Source organism: Myotis brandtii, unplaced genomic scaffold (genome assembly GCF_000412655.1).
Source record: "Myotis brandtii unplaced genomic scaffold, ASM41265v1 scaffold1036, whole genome shotgun sequence".
NCBI classification, from domain to species: Eukaryota; Metazoa; Chordata; class Mammalia; order Chiroptera; family Vespertilionidae; genus Myotis; species Myotis brandtii.
Genome location: NW_005353477.1, coordinates 432442 through 450978, shown reverse-complemented (window position 1 = coordinate 450978; position 18537 = coordinate 432442). Strand labels below are relative to the sequence as shown.

At 35.3% G+C, this 18537-nt stretch overlaps 1 protein-coding gene across 2 annotated transcripts in view; it reads left to right on the top strand.

The window, feature by feature from the left end:
• Window positions 1–18537, top strand: part of NGLY1 (N-glycanase 1) — a 36937-nt gene that overhangs the window by 3002 nt on the left and 15398 nt on the right. For both annotated transcript variants that reach the window (XM_005856598.2, XM_014537591.1), the window contains exons 2-7: window positions 2572–2817; window positions 7088–7253; window positions 11535–11757; window positions 13804–13925; window positions 14855–15000; window positions 17531–17641. In XM_005856598.2, the coding sequence (XP_005856660.1) occupies window positions 2572–2817; window positions 7088–7253; window positions 11535–11757; window positions 13804–13925; window positions 14855–15000; window positions 17531–17641 (1014 nt within the window). The remainder of the gene's footprint in view (window positions 1–2571; window positions 2818–7087; window positions 7254–11534; window positions 11758–13803; window positions 13926–14854; window positions 15001–17530; window positions 17642–18537) is intronic.

Genomic DNA, 18537 nt, shown 5'->3' with positions numbered 1-18537 from the left:
GGAAAAAAGAGGAACAACTGTAATAATCTGAACAATAAAGATTTATTTAAAAAAAAAAGATATACTTTCCTTTGTGCCTCACTGCTTGCCTCCCCAGATTCTGTTTCAGGCCTTAGGAATGTATTAGTGTACTAGGTAGATATACATCTTTTCTTACATGAAGCTTGCATTCTAGTATGTTAGACAGATATTAGACATGAGGAGTTAGAGGGGACATTTTGGGTTGTCTTGGTGACTGAAAGATATTAATTACCAGCATTTAGTGGGCAGGGACCAGGTTTGCTTAACATCTGACAATGAGAATTATCGCAGCAAAAATGCATTAAGAAACAGGTTTGTTAAATACTAGAATTCTCATTGATATCTTAAAATGTTATTGGACCTAGGACATTAATCCTGTCATTTTTTCCTTTAATGAAAATGTAGTGCTGTTGATTAAACTTGTTTGGTTCAGACACTCTGGCCATAATCATGTTCTGTTGGAACTCATCCTAAAAAGAATGAAGGGAAGGGAGACAAGGCATGAGCAGCATCTCTGTCTTAGTGTCTGTCTTATCAGGGCCTCTCTAACCTGTGGACTGAGACATAGTCCCAGATACTTTTCCTGCTATTTTCCATCGCTGTCCATAGTGTCAGCTATTTCTCTCACTGCTCCTCCACTAACAACAGTAGGAGATCAGAAGCCTCCATACTTGGATTTAAGCCAGACGTCTGGTTTCTTTTCCCAGACCCTATCATAGATGTGAGGTAGTTCCTTCTAATGTTGGAAAAATCATTGTGTTCCAATTTGTGCCAATTATCATGTAGATAATCATTACAACTATAGAAATAGTCTCTTTTTGCTCATCCCTTCCAACTATACAAATGTGGTTTTTGGTCTCTGGTCAGTCTAAGTCAGTAATAGCCTAACAATTAAGATCATGCAGTTTGAATGCTTGCTCTGACAGTTCTGTAGCATCAGGCAGGATATTTAACTTCTCTAAGCCTTCATATTTCCATATAAAAGTGGAGATTAACCTAATGCCTATCTCTCAGGCTGGTTGTGAGAATTAGTTTAATGTGTGTAAAGTGCTTAGCACAAGGCTAGAACACATCCTATATAATAAAAGCCTAATATACTAAGTGTCCGGTTGTCCGTTCAACCAGTTAAAGCATAATATGGTAATGATATGCTAAGGCCGCTCAATCACTCGCTATAACGTGCACTGACCACCAGGGGGCAGACGCTCTGACTAGTAGGTTAACTTGCTGCTGGGGTCAGGCTGATAGGGACTGAGCAAGACAGGCCTGACATACCCTGGAGCCCTCCTGCAGTCCCTCCCCGGCTGGCCAACCTCCCGCGTCCCTCCCCGGCCCAATCGTGCCCTCTTGCAATCTGGGACCCCTCGGGCCAGGCCAAGCCGAGGGCCTCTAGTAAACACAGTATGTGGAAATAGTCTCTTTTTATAGCTATTATGAGCAATGTATGGAGCTTGCTGGCCTCTTTCAGCTTTTTTTCAAAAGAATTAATGTAGAATTGATTTTCATGTCATTGAGTAATGTTTTGGTGTTAATTCCTCCAGGTGTGCCATCACCAGGAAAATAGGTTATTCTCAATTGTGGAGTTTAATTTAAATGCTTACAGTCTTCAAGTCTGTCTACTGCACTTTGTAACAACTGTTTTATCTCATTTGCAGTTGGTAGAATTACTGTTGTAACACTGCTGCTTCTCAACACCTTGAAAATTGGTTGAATCTATTTTCATTTCATCTTTTTTCTTGTTTTGTAATTTGCTATTTTACATTGTGAGCTTTGTTATAATGTTTATTATATTTCAAGCATTCTGATAATATTATGGGCATTTATTAAATGAATCACTGCATAAATAATTGGATTTTTATTTTTTGATAGTTTGTTTTGTTTGGACCAGACATATGCTCTTAGGCTAGTGTATATCAACTGTTATTTTTCTAATACTTTGGACAAGTATTATTGTTAACAATCCATGATTTTGAATTGACCATTAGGGTGTACTTTGTGTTATCTTGGTGGAATTAATGAAATTTATATACAGACTTCTAATCATGTAGCTATTCTCTAAAGACTTGGTTTTAGAAGATTAAAAAGTTATGTAACTTCTTGTTGGTCTTATGTGACCAGTGATCATTTGGTATGGCTGTATCTCTAGTATCATTATTTCATGGGGAATGTCATAGAGAACAGTAGTTATTATATACTGTTGCAGGGAAGATAGGAATATGCATATTTGTAACTCTTATGAGGCTTTCTAACTTAGTATTCCTAAAAGATAAATACTTTTCTTTCTTTTTTTTTTTTTAAGATAAACACTTTTCTAAAGGTTCTTTGAACTAATAAAATAGGCTTAGCATTATATGCTAACAAGAAGACAAATTTTCTTGTTTATGTTAGGCATTACCTTTGTATATTTAAAAAGTGCCATATAATAAGAAAACAATGATTATTAAAATATGATATTTTCTATAGTATTGGCTTCATTTATACATATATGTAAAAGAATGACTATTAGTATTAAGCAAAAATTAAAATTTTTCCTAATTTTATAAATTCCAGGGAGAAACACATCTTATCTTTCCTAAAAAAGCTTCAGTGGATCAGCTGCAAAAAATTCGTGACCTCATTGCCACAGAGAGAAGTAGCAGATTGGATGAATCATATAAGAGCCACAAAGCAGAATTATCTCAGCAACCTGCAACCAGTATCCAGCTTCCTACAGCACAATCTTCAGATCTTAATGGGTTAACCCAGCATGTAGGGGACAGTGGAGGGCAGTCATCAAATCCACCATTTGCTCCAATGGTAATGTTAGAATTAAACCTTTTCTAACCGTTTTTTTTAAGTTGAAACAGCAGAAGCTCTGAAATATGTTATGACTTATTCCTGAATTTATGCCTCAGCTATTCTAATACATCCAAATTTTCCCAACTCTAAAATATTCTCAAATTTGTAACAAAAGTGGGGAAAATGGCTGTCTTTTATTTATACTTTTAAATCTTAACATGGTTTACTGCTTCTTAGGGTAAGTTTTGTTTTTTAATTATAAATGTACCTGTACATAAATGCCTTGGTACTTAAATCATTACACAAATTAGCATATAACCTAAAACAAAGTAATGAATTTGCTAGATGGTGGTATGGCTGTCAAATATTTCCTCTGCTGCATTGATATTTCTGATCAAATTTTACCTGCTGCCAATCACCATAGAAATTATTAATTCCAGCAACCTAACCATTATCATTGCCTCAGTTCAATAAAAAATTCAGCTTTTTTAGGTTTAAGGTAAATAATGCATTAATTTACTGATAGTGGTACTAAGCAAATTAGTGATGTTTAGTTATTAGCGTATACATATATACAGTTCTGAAGAACTTAAATCAAACTACTGTTGTCTTATTTAATAGGAAATTGTTCTGTTTACAAAAGTCCCTTTGATACAGGTCCTTAAGTATTTTCATTATAGTAACTTATCAATAGTCAATTTAAACTCATATTCTCTTATTTTAATTTTTTTAAAATAGATTTTTATTGATTTCAGAGAGGAAGAGAGAATCATTGACCAGCTGCCTCCTGTATGTCCCCCACTGGGGTTCTAGCCACAACCTGGGCATGTGCCCTGACCGGAATCGAACCTTGACCTCCTGGTTCATAGGTCGATGCTCAACCACTGAGCCTCACCAGCCGGGCTCTCTTATTTTAATTTTGTAAAGCACTGTATTATCCTCCATATAGTAGAACTTTATATGGAATCGGTTATTAGATCTCTTAATTTTCTCCAGCTGAATAATTCCAGACACTTTAACCTCACCTCCCTGGTAGGAAAGTGATTGGCAGTTATTCCTTTGTGTAGGGCTGGGGAGGCCCAAAGCTTGTTTTTAAAAAATAAAAGAATAAAAGTGGTAGAAACTGGAGGAAGAGACAGTTACAGTTCTATTTTATAATTCTCGTTGAGTGGTTATATCATGTGATTTGACAAAATATACACTTTTTTTCATGGAGGTTCACTCTTGTGCCTCAATTGACTTATATTAACCTTTAAGTCTTTAAAATATTTTCTACTCATTAACACCACAGCTAATATTTTTTTATAATAATAAGTGCAGCTGGTGTTTATGAATACTTCTGGGAAGCTGTTAGTTGACAGTATTGGATAAACTAGTATTGATGCTAAGTGATTGTAGGCATCAGATAAGATAGCATATGTGAAAAGAAAGCTTTGTGAACTGTAAAGGACTTTAAAGGTTTGACCAGGAATCAAACCTGTGACCCTTCAGTGCGCGGTCTGATGCTCTAACCAGTGGGCAACATCGGGCAGAGCTCCAGTGGACCATTTTGTCCAGCTCCCTTGGTGTGGTTAGGCTGCTTTGGGACACCACTTACACAATTAAGTCTCTTACAACTTGTTTTCCTTATTAACACTATTGCCGAACCTCTTACTAAGATAACAGTCTTCATGCTGCTAAATTTAAGAGACTTTTTCACTTCATTTTTATCTGACCATACATAGTTTTCATCTCAGTTAATCATTTTCTGGTTTTCTCTCCTTCTGTAACTAGTTCAACTATTGACCCCATTGCTCATATTAGAGAATCTGTGGATCATGCCTGTGTTTTTCTACTTTTCTAACTCCTCTAGCCCCACAGTTCAGTCACCAAGATTTGTTGATTCTACTTCCTAAGTTCTTTTTATATTCATTCACTTTTCTACCACTACTATAACCACCTTAGTTTAAGCCACCAGCTCTCTCAAGAATTCTGCAGTTGTCCCCCTTTGGGTCTTTTATACCTGCCTTCTCTACACTACAGCTAGATTGAAATTCTGATAATACAAATTTGATCATTTTATTACCTTGCTTAAGTCTCTTTCATAATATCCCATTACAATGGAACGAGGTATGAAAGATCCAGCTACTTACCAACTCAACTTTACTTTCAGCCTTCTGTCTCTACGATTTTCTTCTCTCTGATTCTTCACTTTATACTAAGCATAATCCCAATTCACATGCTCCCTAGCTACCTACATGGTGTTCCTTTGACAAGAATGGTCTTTTCCTTTCCCTATTTATGAGCTGCTTCTCATTATTCATATTTTACCACAAATATCATATATTCAGGGAATTCTAGGGTCAGAACCCTTTGAAAAGTCTCACTATCCTTATTCTTTGCTTTATAACTCTAACCATATCTATGAAGAAATTGTCTAATGTACCATTATATCCCCAGTACCTAGCAAATAATAAAAGGTCGTTAAATATTTGAATAAGTGAACATTGTTTTATCAGTGTTTCTGTATCCATAGGCTACTTATTCTGAGAGGATAATGTCCTTGTCTATTTTGGTCTCCATTATTTTTTTTTAAATATATTTTTATTGATTTCAGAGAGGAAGGGAGAGGGAAAGAGAGAAACATCAATGATGAGAGAGAATCATGGATCGGCTGCTTCCTGTAGGCCCCACACTGGGGATCAAGCCCGCAACCCGGGCATGTGCCCTGACTGAGAATCTCGAACCATGACCTCCTAGTTCAGTGATGGCGAACCTATGACACACGTGTCAGAGGTGACACACGAACTCATTTTTTTGGTTAATTTTTCTTTGTTAAATGGCATTTAAATATATAAAATAAATATCAAAAATATAAATCTTTGTTTTACTATGGTTGCAAATATCAAAAAATTTCTATATGTGACACGGCACCAGAGTTAAGTTAGGGTTTTTCAAAATGCTGACACGCCGAGCTCAAAAGGTTCGCCATCACTGTCCTAGTTCATAGATCGATGCTCAGCCACTGAGCCACGCCGTCCGGGCTGGTCTCCATTATTTTTAACATAATGTGGTGGTTCTATCATTTTTGTTTAATGCCTCCTGACTTGTATCATAAAGTGATCATGTCTGTCTTGTGCACCCATCCCCAGTGCTTAATACAGTGCCTATCATTAAAAGTATTTGGCAGCCCTGGCTGGTTTGGCTCTGTGGATGGAGTATTGGCCTGCGGACTGAAGGGTCTTGGGTTTGATTCTGGTCAGGGGCATATGCCTGGGTTGCGGGCTCAATCCCCAGTAGGGAGCATGCAGAAGGCAGCTGATCAATGATTCTCTTTCATCACTGATGTTTCTCTCCCTCTCTCTCTCTCTGTCTTTTCTCTCTCTCTCTCCCCCTTCTTCTCTGAAATCAATAAAAATATATTTTTTTAAAAAGCATTTGGCAATTGTTTTTATTTCTTTAAATTAATCTATCTTTAACCTTTTAATACACTTCCTATAATTAATAACATGTTTGAACTTATTTCTCACATTTTGTATTTTCTATGTTCCTGCTTTCTTGGCTTTTTGAATCTTTGTTTTTTTAAAATCTTTCTATTTTTGTTTTGTTTAAGTGGGCTCTGCCAAAAGTAATTGTTCTTAGTTTGGACACGCCTCTTTCCTTTTAGGAATGTAAGCATCCTCCGGCACTGTTCAGAGGCACATTCTTTGTTGACAAGGAGTGATGGGGTGAGAGGTGCAAAATGTCTAAGTGTTCCTTCTGCAGGACCCATCCAGTCTCCCTAATGCTTGCTCTAAGGCCTCTTCCTACTCTGTGGATTCTGTGGCTCCTCTGCCTTTGGGATTATTTTGAGAACTTTTTTTAGTTTTTGTAACCATTCTCTCTAGAGGACATATTACTGTGGTTTCTTCCTTTAATTCATTTGTATCTGCCTTTCCTCTTTAAGAGTACTTATCCTTTGCTAATGCTGAATAAAGTTTTAAAAAATTATATTACTTACAGGAATTTGAAGTGGAAAGGGCTGTTACATGCATTGAACAGAGCATTGTCATGATCCAAGCTTGTGGTCAAGAATTCATCGCACCCCTGTTTCAATATATCCTCAGTAATATAATATACTCAGAGGGAAAAAATATATGTCTTAAACTGTGACACAGATATGGCTATCTCATATTAATTTTATAAAGGTTTTGAGTATAATTACTTCAGTAAATTAATATGTTCCTCTTTATGAAATCATATAGCCAGTGTTTATGTTATTTTTATAGAGTATGGAGAAAAACTAATTTCAGGTTTTTTTTTCTATTAGGTTACTGCTGATTCAATCATTCTGAAAGTTCTTCAGGCCAACCTGCAGCATGTGCTGGTCTATGAAAATCTTGCTCTCCAGCAGAAAGCATTGGCTTGTATTCCTGTCCAAGAACTGAAAAAGAGATCTCAAGAAAAGTTATCTAGAGCTAGAAAATTGGATAAAGGTAGGGGCTTTACATCACCATTCATTGCTAAAAATGCATCATTGCTAAATAAACAGAAACACTAAATGGTGCTCTTTGCTATATATATTGTAAATATCTAACCTATTTCTGTGTGGTTTTTTTTAAAGAATACAATAACAGCATAACTTTATTGCATATAACTAATGAACACATCCGTTAATATTTGAAAAAAACAAACAAACAAAACTTTTTTTACCCCTACTGGTGTGGCTCAGTGTTTGAGTGTCAACCTATGAACCACATGCCTAGGTTGTGGGCTTGATCCCCAGTGGGGGACATGTAGGAGATAGCCAATTGATGATTCTCTCTCATCATTGATATTTCTATTTCTTTCTCTCCCACTCCCTATCTGAAATAAATAAAAATATATTTAAAACAAAACAAAAACCACTTTTTTACCCAAACATGTATTTGCAGTTTAATCATAATCATTGGTATGTGAATTTTTTTAGGTTTAGTAGAACTTGAGTCCATAGAATATATGATGGTATTATTAGTGAATCTTAATGTGAATCTAACAGAAACTGTATTCACAATTAATTTATATGATTAGACCATTGATTCACTTTGGTTAAGAGAGAGAGATTATTTACTAATTAAAAATGTAGATTTTTGAAGCCAATTGCCTGGGTATAATTTTAGCTCTGCCACTTACTATGCATCACTGAGCAAATAATTTAATCTCTATGCCTCAAATTTCTTTATTTGAAATAGGAATGATAATTTTCAGAAATAAATGATACTATTTGTAAATGGCTCTGAACAATTCTGCCACATTCATCTACCAATAGTTATATGTCATTGTTATTATTAACGGTCTTAGGATTTTAGTTGTTAAGTTATTCCAACTTCAGCATTTTACTATGAGTTTCTGTGTAATTGTTTCTTATCTGGCTGTTGTAGGGACTCTAAAGAGAGATGATGACAGTGCTGTATTTCTAAAAGTTTATTTTTAATCTAACATTCGTGAATACCTTTTTGGTTAGAAAACTTAAATATACAGGAAAAGTTAAATTCTCCTTGCCAATCAGTCCTACGCCTCTTCTATAGTTACCACTTGTTATCTCGTGATGTGTTCCTTTTCATATTTTGGGGGGGTATTTACACTCATTTACAGTTATCTGTAAAAATAAATATTTAAGTTGTGTGGGTTTACATAAAATTTATCCCATATATCTTTAGCTCTGTAGTGTGTTAAATTTACTATCATGTCTTAGAAATCTGTTTAACTCTACATGGTGTTCTTCTATATTATGCATATACTTTATTTGTACCATTTCCTATCCAAGAAAATTGAGATTTTTTACCATGTATCTCTATTCTAAATGCTGCAGCAGTGAAGATTCATGTAAAGCATGCCTCCTGGTATACATGCATGTGTGTGTGATATGTTTGTTATCATAGATCCTGCCAAACAAATGAAATTATTGAACTTCTTTTATGAACTTTTTAAATTTTTCTGATAGGTATGTTAGTATTATTACTTATTTTTAGAAGTTTCTTATATATTTGGGGTACTTACTATTTCTTTGTTAGTCATGTTACTCCCCCCCCCCCCAGTGTTCTTTGTTTAATTTCACTTAGTATATATTTTGATGTACACTATAAGAAAATTCATTTTTTCATTATTTTACAATTTTTGTCTTGGTTAAGGCCTTAAACATATTCATGAACAAAAGTCATAAACATTCTCTTGTAACTTCTATTACTTTTATAGCATTTTTTTCTGTGTATATATATGTTATATATATAGTACTATAAATATACATTTAAGGATGAATGAAGTACGTAAGAATCTGCTATTTTGATAGCTACCTGTCCCAATATCGTTTACTGAACAGTCCTTCCTCTTAGAACTACTTTGAAAGACTAACTTTATTAAATATGGTTTATCGCAGTAAAATCTCAGACATTTCTCATAGCAATATTTTTTTTCTGAAATATTTCCTCGGGCAAGGGAAACAAAAGAAAATATGAACAAGTGGGACTACATCAAAGTAAAAAGTTTTTGTACAGCAAAGGAAACCATCAACAGAATGAAAAGACAACCCACTAAATGGGAGAACATATTTGCCAATGATAATGGATTAACATCCAAAATTCATAAAGAACTTACAAAATTCAACATCAAAAAAAAATCCAATTTTAAAAATTGGGCATAGGATCTGAATAAACACGTCTGCAAAGAGGACATACAGATGACCAATAGGTATATGAAAGATGCTCAACGTCACTAATCACCAGAGAAATGCAAATTAAAACCACAATGAGGTATTACCTCACACCTGTCAGGATGGCTATCATCAATAAATCAACAAACAAGTGTTGGCAAGGATGTGGAGAAAAGGGAGCTGTCCTGCACTGTTGGTGAGAATGCAGATTTGTGCAACCACTGTGGAAAGCAGTATGGAGTTACCTCAAAAAATTAAAAATGGAACTGTCGTATAACTCAGTGATTTTACTTCTGGGAATATATACAAAGAAACCCTAAACACTAATTTGAAAGAATATATGCACTTTTATGTTCATTGCAGCTTTGTTTACAATAGCCAAGATTTGGAAACAGCCCAGGTGCTTATCATTGCATGAGTGGATAAAAAAGCTGTGGTGCACTTACACAATGGAATACTACTCAACCTTAAAAAAGAAGGAAATCTTATCCTTTGAGACAGCATGGATGAACCGAAAAGCATTATGCTAAGTGAAATAAGCCAGTCAGAGAGAGACAGGTACTATATGATTTCACTCATATGTGGAATCTAATGAACAAAATGGTATCAAGCAAAATATAGACAGAGCAGGTTGACACCTGTCAGTGGGGTGGGGAGGCTGGGAGTGGAAGGATTGAGAAAAAAATAAAAAACTTACGGACACAGACAACAGTGTGGGGATTGCTGGGGCAGAGGTGGCATGGAGGGAGGTGGAGGAGGGGATGAAGGGGATAAATGGTGATGGAAGGAGACTTGACCTGGGGTGGTGAAGACAATGCATTGTACAGATGATGTGTTGTGGAATTGTGCACCTGAAACCTGTAAAATTTTGTTAGCCAGTGTCACCCCAATAAACTCAATAAAAAATGAAAACAAAAATCTGTCTTTCAGGACTCTAGTTTTATTGATTTGTTATCTATTCTTCCCTAATATCACAATATTTTAATCATTAGAATTCTGTAATGTGTTTTGATATGTAGTAGGCAAATTTATCTCATGGTTCTTAGTCAAAGTTATGTTGACTATTTTGTGCATTTTTTTCTTTTGACATGAACTTTGCTTGTCAGATTTTATATTTTATAATTTTATTGAGATTACATTAAATTACAGATTAATTTGTGGAGAACTATTGAGTTTTCTAATACAGGAAAATAATATGTTTCTGGCCTTTTTATATTCTCTGTAGTTTCATAGTTTTTTAATTGTGAAATATATCAAACAAATATAAGAATAGAGTATAATATATCAAACACCCATGACCAGCATCAAACTTTATTAGACTTTAACATTATGCTATACATTTCCTTTATGTATCATTTTTTAAATAATAAAACATTAAATACAGAGATGAGAGTTCCCTGTATAGGTCTCCTAGGTTTTTTTCCCCTTCTCCTTTCTTTCATTCCAGAGACACCATAGCCTTAAATATGGTCAAGAAAGGTATTTTTATTTGATAAAGGGGATATATTATTATGTGTCATGCTTACTTGCTGGGGTCATTATATACAGTGTAGACATGCTCTTGTTTTTATGTTTTGTAGAGAGTATCCATGGATGGATTATGTTGTATGTTGAAACCCTGATAGAAAAGCTAATAGGATGGTTTTTAAAGTGTCTGGAATTGTGTGATTCCTGTCTGTGATTTTGTGATTGTTTCATGTTTCCTTGTATATATACCTGATAACTTTAATACAGTAATTTTAAAGTGTTTTTCCAAATCAGTTTTTTTTCTTAACTTCTCATGTGTTTCAAGATCAATTCCAAACTGACCATAGTTCCCTGAGAGATTGTGTGTTCAGCTCACATGTTAATGCATAATGTCTGTCAGAGGGTACAAAGTGGTAAACATCCTACTGTTCTAAAATGCAGTGTACTGTTACCCTATTTCAGCCTCATTCACAATCAATATCTAATGATATTTCTTGCATTAATATTTGTGCAAACCTTTTAGATCATATATTTTCATATATTTCAGCTCATATCTGAGAATGTGGATATTTTTAGTTTTTGTCAGCTTTAGCTCTTACTCGGTTCTGTTTTAATTTCCCAGGTACTAATTTAAGTGATGAGGATTTTCTTTTGCTGGAGCTTCTACACTGGTTTAAGGAAGAATTTTTTCAATGGGTGAATGACATTTTGTGCAGCAAATGTGGTGGCAAGACGAAGTCTAGAGGTGAAGGATTATTTCCCACTGAAGACGAGTTGAAGTGGGGTGCAAACAGAGTGGAAGATCATTATTGTGATGCGTGCCAGTTCAGCAATCGGTTCCCGAGGTGGGTATCCAGTGGACCGTCAAGTCTTAATGGAATGGGTAGAAGAGAATTTTTATTAAACGAAATTTTTAATCTTCATTTTAATTATTAGGACAAGGATCAACAAGGTATGACTGGCAGGCTAAATCCAGCCCACATCCTATTTTGTAAATAAAGTTTTTTTGGAACACATCCATGCTGATTCATTTATATATGTTCTATAACTATTTTTATTTTATAGTGGCAGAGTCGAGTACTGGAAACAAAGATCATATGGCCTTCAAAGTCTAGAATATTTACTGTCTGTCTTTTTAAAGGAAAGGTTTTTGACTCTTGCTCTTGAATATAAATTGAGTGTAGACCTAGTACATTTAATGCTATTAATCTCATATTGTTCTCTATATACATTAATTTTATATTTCTGATAACTTTAATATTAATACTTGATAGAATATAAAAACAATACTAACAACATTAATAATATTGATAATTGTGATAGCAAATACAATACTGTACTTAAAATAATCATCAGATAGAAATATGGAAGGTAAAAGTACAGTGCCATCATTTGTTTTAATTAGGTGCCTCCCCTACCCAACCTAACCTACCTTCATATCTCTAAATTTTCAACAATGGAAATTTGAACTTTTCAATTAACTTTTTCTATTAATTTATAAGCCTCATCAGTTTTTCTTAATTGGCAATACTTGTAAAGTTTGGTTGTATCATTAGGCAAGAAAAGATATATGTTTGAAATACCTAGTTTTGGGGGCTTGGGAACTCCATTCTCTCCTTAAAGGGAACCATTCCTGTGATATACAGAATATAGGATAAACAAAATCCAATATCCAATTATTATAAAAAAATTGTACAAGTTATATCTTCACTTAGCATACATTTGCACAGACACTTTACAAAGACTTGAAGATAAAAGATACATATAATTAAGTCCCTCTCCTCATAAATTCTTTCTTAGTGATTTGTTGTAAACTGATAATGTAGTGTGGAGGAGCCCAGTCTAACAAAACTATTTATACAGTGTTTTTTTCCTTTCTAAACATTTGCTCATTGTACTCTTAGCTGTTCTCTGTATTGGGTTCCAATGATGAGCACTATTAATTAGAAGCTGAGCTTGTTGTTCAACTTGGCACAGTGGTATACAGAAGGAGGAGGTATAGGTGCTCTGATTCTGTTGTTTTACTTATTGTAAATTTATAACGTTTCAGTGACTTAATTACCTGAATTATAAACTCATTTAACTTAGCTTACACAAGATCATCTGCTTAAGACAAACTTGTCATAGCAGAGCCAGTTTATTCATGCAACTGCATCCTTCCAAATTCAAGGCCAGCATTTCTGCTCAGCTAGGGCCTTTTCCTGCTTAGCTTTATCAGCTCAAAATCTTTCTCAGGCCAAATGCAAAACTTGCTGTTCTCCAGTTTTGTGATAATTTTATAATTGGAGGCATAGCAAATATCTTTTAAAAAACAACTTCCAAATTAGGAAGCACCTTTAAGTAGTTGAAAATAATAAAATTTCAATCAAAATAATCACTAGAGACAGGAAAAGGATTTTAAGTAAACTTGAGTTCACCTAAGCTTAAGAGCTTCATTGAGTAGTCTGTTAAAGTTGTTTACCTTTCAAATACAGTGAGCTAATTAGACTACTTGTTAGGGTAATGCTAATGCTCAGAGCAGATTTCCTGGAGAATCTCTGCCTATGCAAATCCTGTCCTTCAAGGCCAGTTCAAATACTAGCTCTCCTCCCTGACCACTCTCCTGTAACCCTAACCTGACCTATTGTAAGGTCTGTATTACATTCTTCTGTGTATTCAAGTTAGTTATGTTAATCCCTTCTCCCTCTTAGGACTGTAAACTCCTTGAAGGTTGTACCATTGTTTAATCATTTTTACCAAAGATTCTAACAATGCCTCATATATTCTAGTCTCTCTAATCATTAGAATTTAAAATTAGGAATATTACTGTTTAGCACAGAGGTAATATAAATTCTATAAAATTTTTAGTTTTGATAATGAATCAAAGCTTTTTTACTGTTATTTAAAACCAGGTATAATAACCCTGAGAAACTTTTGGAAACGAAATGTGGACGGTGTGGCGAGTGGGCCAATTGTTTTACACTGTGCTGCCGAGCCTTAGGGTTTGAAGCTCGCTACGTTTGGGATTACACAGGTACAGAACTGGTGTGAGCAGAGAGTAGTAGGGCTTTGCAGAATTAAGGATTTTACAGTCTGCGCTTGTTATGTTCTGTCTGGTACTTTCTGGCCTTCTGAGTCCGAGCTTCCATTTGCCTTTTGTAAAATAATAATACCAACCTCACGGATTTTTTATGGGGATCACAAAATTTTTGTGGTGCACTAGTATTTTGCATAGTACTCTGCACTATAAACATTCTTTATTAATAATTTACCATGCCATTTTTAGTAATGGTGTTTCTCTATGGATAAGAACATGTGTAATAATATGCTATAGAAATCTTTACTTTTGTAGGATTAGTATAAAAGATTTAGTAATCTTAAATCTTAATATACAAAAAAAGTAATAAAAGCCATGTGAAATTTATTTTGTTCTTATTTAGAAATGACATATGTCATCTACATGTCAAAAGTTGTTTTCCTTTTTTTCAGTGTTTAACTTACGTTTCATTTGTTATTGTTCTCTTACAATGTAGAACATCAATAACCAGAAATCCTCCTTAGACTTCCTTTTGGTTCTGGGTCTTAAAAATAGAGAAGAGACTGCATTTTCAAAAGTGTCATTAACTTCCTCACATTAGCAAACTGATCCCTGTTTTTGATGCTATTGTTCAATATGTTCACCCTTTTTAAAGTTATAGCTCACATTATTTTTAATTAAGCCTAAAACTGACTGCATTAAATGAGATATTCCACAAACATTTTCAAGGATTTCAAAGGGACAGAGAAAAGAAGTGTACTAGAGTCTTGTGTGCCACAAAATGTTCAGTCTTAACTAAGATTTAGAATATTACACCTAACTTTATTATGTGGTTCTTATCTTAGGAGTTTGTATATAGTTACTGGAAGTCATTCTGGTTTTGTAAACTTTTTTTCTTCCTGTTGCTCTCTGGTGTACCTGAGCAGACCATGTCTGGACAGAAGTCTATTCTCCCTCTCAGCAGCGGTGGCTGCACTGTGATGCCTGTGAAAATGCCTGTGACAAACCGCTCCTCTATGAAGTAGGGTGGGGGAAGAAGCTGTCCTATGTCCTAGCATTTTCTAAAGATGAGGTAGGCATAAGAGAACACTTTTTTTTCCCTAAGAATAAAATACAGTTTTGACAAATTTTGAAAGTATAATTGACATACAAAATTTGACATATATTTAAAGTATACAATTTAATAAATTTTGTCATTTATATACATCTATGAAATTACCTTACAAAGGCAAGATAGTGAACATATCCACTATCCCTGGAAGTTTCCACATGTCCCTTTGTTATCCCTACTTCTTGTCTCTGTCTGGGTAACCACAGATCTACAGTTTTATGTAAATGGAATCATATAGTATACAGATGGTCCTACTTATGACTGTCGATGGTTTTTCAGCAAAAAGTAAAAGCAATACAAATTCCCTAGAAACTATACTCTGAATTTTAAATTTTGATCTTTTTTCTGGGTTAGTGATATGCTCTCATGTACCATACTCTCATGATGCTGGGCAGTGTAGGTGACCTACAACTCCCAGTATATCATTCAATCACAGGGTAAATAACCAATACTCTGTAGTGTGCTACTATTAAGAGCATTTTCAACTTATATCCTCAACTTATGGATTTATTGGGATGTAATCCATCACAAGTCAGGGAGCATCTATATCCTCTTCTTGGTGGGGTGAGGATGGGAGAGTCTAGTTTCTTTGTATAATTACTTTGAGATTCATCCATGTGTATCAGTGGTTATTTTTATTGCTGAGTATTCCTTTGTATAGATGTACCATAGTTTATTTATTCATTCATCTGTTGATGGACATTATTTATTTATATGGTAGTTGAACAAAATTTGTTCTTTTTTTTTTTTTTACTGTTGACACTATTATAGATGCCTGTTGTTTTCTGCCCTCTACCTCCACCCAGCTTCCATCCCTTGGCCATCACCACACTTGTCTGTGTTTGTGGATCATCTATATATATTCTTTGGCTAATCTTTTCACCCTTTATCTAATTCCCCCTGCTTCCCCTCTGAGATCTGTCAGTCTGTTCCATGTATTCATACAGTACTAAGCATCTTTTTATGTGCTTACTAGAGGCCTGGTGCATGAAATTCATGCACTCTGGGGGAGGGGAGAGGATCCCTTAGCCTGACTTGCACCCCCTCGGTGCAGTCTGGGAGCCCTCGGGGGATGTCTGACTAACAGCTTAGGCCTGTTCCCCTAAGCCAGCAGTCAGATATCCTTTGCGCTGCCACAGAGGCGGGAGAGGCTCCTGCCACTGCCACTGCACTCACCAGCCGTGAGCCTGGCTTCTGGCTGAGCTGTGCTCCCACTGTAGGCGCACACTGACCACCAGGAGCCAATTCCTGCGTTGTGTGGGATCAGGCTGAAACCGGCTCTCTGACATCCCCCAAAGGGTCCCAGATTGCAAGAGGGCTCAGGCCAGGCCGAGGGACCCCACTGGTGCATGATCAGGACTGGGGAGGGACACGGGAGGTTGACCAGCGGGGGAGGGACCACAGGAGGGCTCCAGGGTGTGTCTGGCCCGTCTCGTTCAGTCCCGATCAGCCAGACCCCAGCAGCAAGCTAACCTACCGGTCAGAGTGTCTGCCTCCTAGTGGTCAGTGAACGTCATAGCAACTGTTCGACCTGTCGACTGTGTGCTTCCTGGTGGTCAGTGTACGTCATAGCAAATGGTCGACCAGGTTGACTGACTGCCCCCTGGGAGTCAGTGCACGTCATAGCGAGTGGTTGAGCAGCCTTGGCATATCATTAGCACATTACGCTTTGATTGGTTGAACGGGTGACTGGAAGGCTGGACACTTAGCATATTAGGCTTTTATTATATAGGATTTGCCATCCACCTGTCTACTTTGCCCACTTTTTAAATTTTTTTTTTATCGTTGAGTTTGAGAGTTCCTTATATATTCTGAATGCAAGTCCTTTACTAGATATATGCTTTGCAAAAAATTTTCTCCTTATCTGAGGCTTATCTTTTCATTTTCTCAATGATTTTTGAAGAGAATAAATTGATGAAGTCCATTTTATCAATTTGTTCTTCCATAGATCATGCTCTTTGATAGTGTAGCTAAGAAAATTTTGCTTAACGCAAGACACAATGATTTTCTCCTTTGTTTTCTTTTAGAAGTTCTATACTTTAAATTTTACACTTGGGTCTGTGATCCATTTTGAGTTAATTGTGGATATACTCTGGGGTGTGGATTGAAATTCATTGTTTTGTATATGGATAAGGAACTTTCTAGCACCTTTTGTTGAAAAAGGTTATTTCTCCATTGAATTGTTTTTGCAAAAATCAGTTCTATAATATAAATTTCATACAGTAAAAATGGAAAAGGTTTTTTATTTGTTGTATTTTTGGAAATCAGTTTTAAAAAACCTAAATGTCCGGAAAACTTCATTTTGTCACAGTCTTTCTTGGACATGTGCCTGAACAAAATGAATAAAAAGCACATTCTCTGATTTTGTTCCACAGGTTTTTGAACTTGAATAAAGATAGCATTTGTAAAATTTTATGTTTAAGAATTACATTCTAGGTATTTAAGGTTGATGGTTGTAATCTTGTCACATGTTTGTATTCTATAATTTGAGGTGGTTGATGTCACTTGGCGATATTCTTGTAAACATGAAGAGGTAATCTCCAGAAGAACTCTGATTAAAGAAGAATTACTTCGAGAAACTATTAATGGACTTAATAAGCAGGTAGGTGATGGGCATTTGTCATTTTTGAGAGGATATTTGCTGGTTTTTAAAGTTGTGGCATTATTTTGTAAGCTAAAATATTTTAATGTGTTAAATGTCTTTTTGTTAATTCAAATTTCTGGTGGCTTATTTTAAATATTGTACTTTTTTACATTAAACCATTATGTCTCAAAGTTCAGTGAAACAAAATTTTAGTATATATAATACTTGGCAAAAGTATGTTGTTTTATTTATCCAAGTAATTGTGTCTTGAATATAATTACATACACACACACACACACACACACACACACACACACACACACTTGTTCAAGTATAGAAATTTCTAAAACAAGACACAGGAAATTGTTAACAATGACTGCTTCCGAGAAAACCTGGTGGTTCAAGAGGGAAGATTAAGTTTTTACTTTATACCCTTTTGGTAGTATGGAAATTTTTTTAACTATAGACTTGTATGAATTTTTTTTTCTATGCGCTATTGGAAGGCAATTAGAATAGGAGTGGATCACCTTAATGCAATCATGATTGACGTTGAAAGTGAGCTTTTCAATCTCTGTGGAATTTCACCTTTAATGTGTAGTCCTTCAGAGATGCCAAGCTGAAAACCTGGAGTATTTACTAGATCCCTTCACCTTGGAAGGCTCTGATCTCCAATTATTTACTCGCCAGCACTTTGTTTCTGCTAAAAATTCTTTGTTTTTCAGCGCTTTAGCCTTCATTTTGTGCTTGGTTTCTTGGCCCCTCCTCCTCGTTTCAGTTAATAATTAGCAAATTCCTGGAAGGGAAAAGTAACACAGTATTTTTTAATTTTTTTTATTGATTTCAGAGGAAAGGAGAGGGAGCGAAAGATAGAAACATCAATGATGAGAGAGAATCATTGATTGGCTACCTCCTGC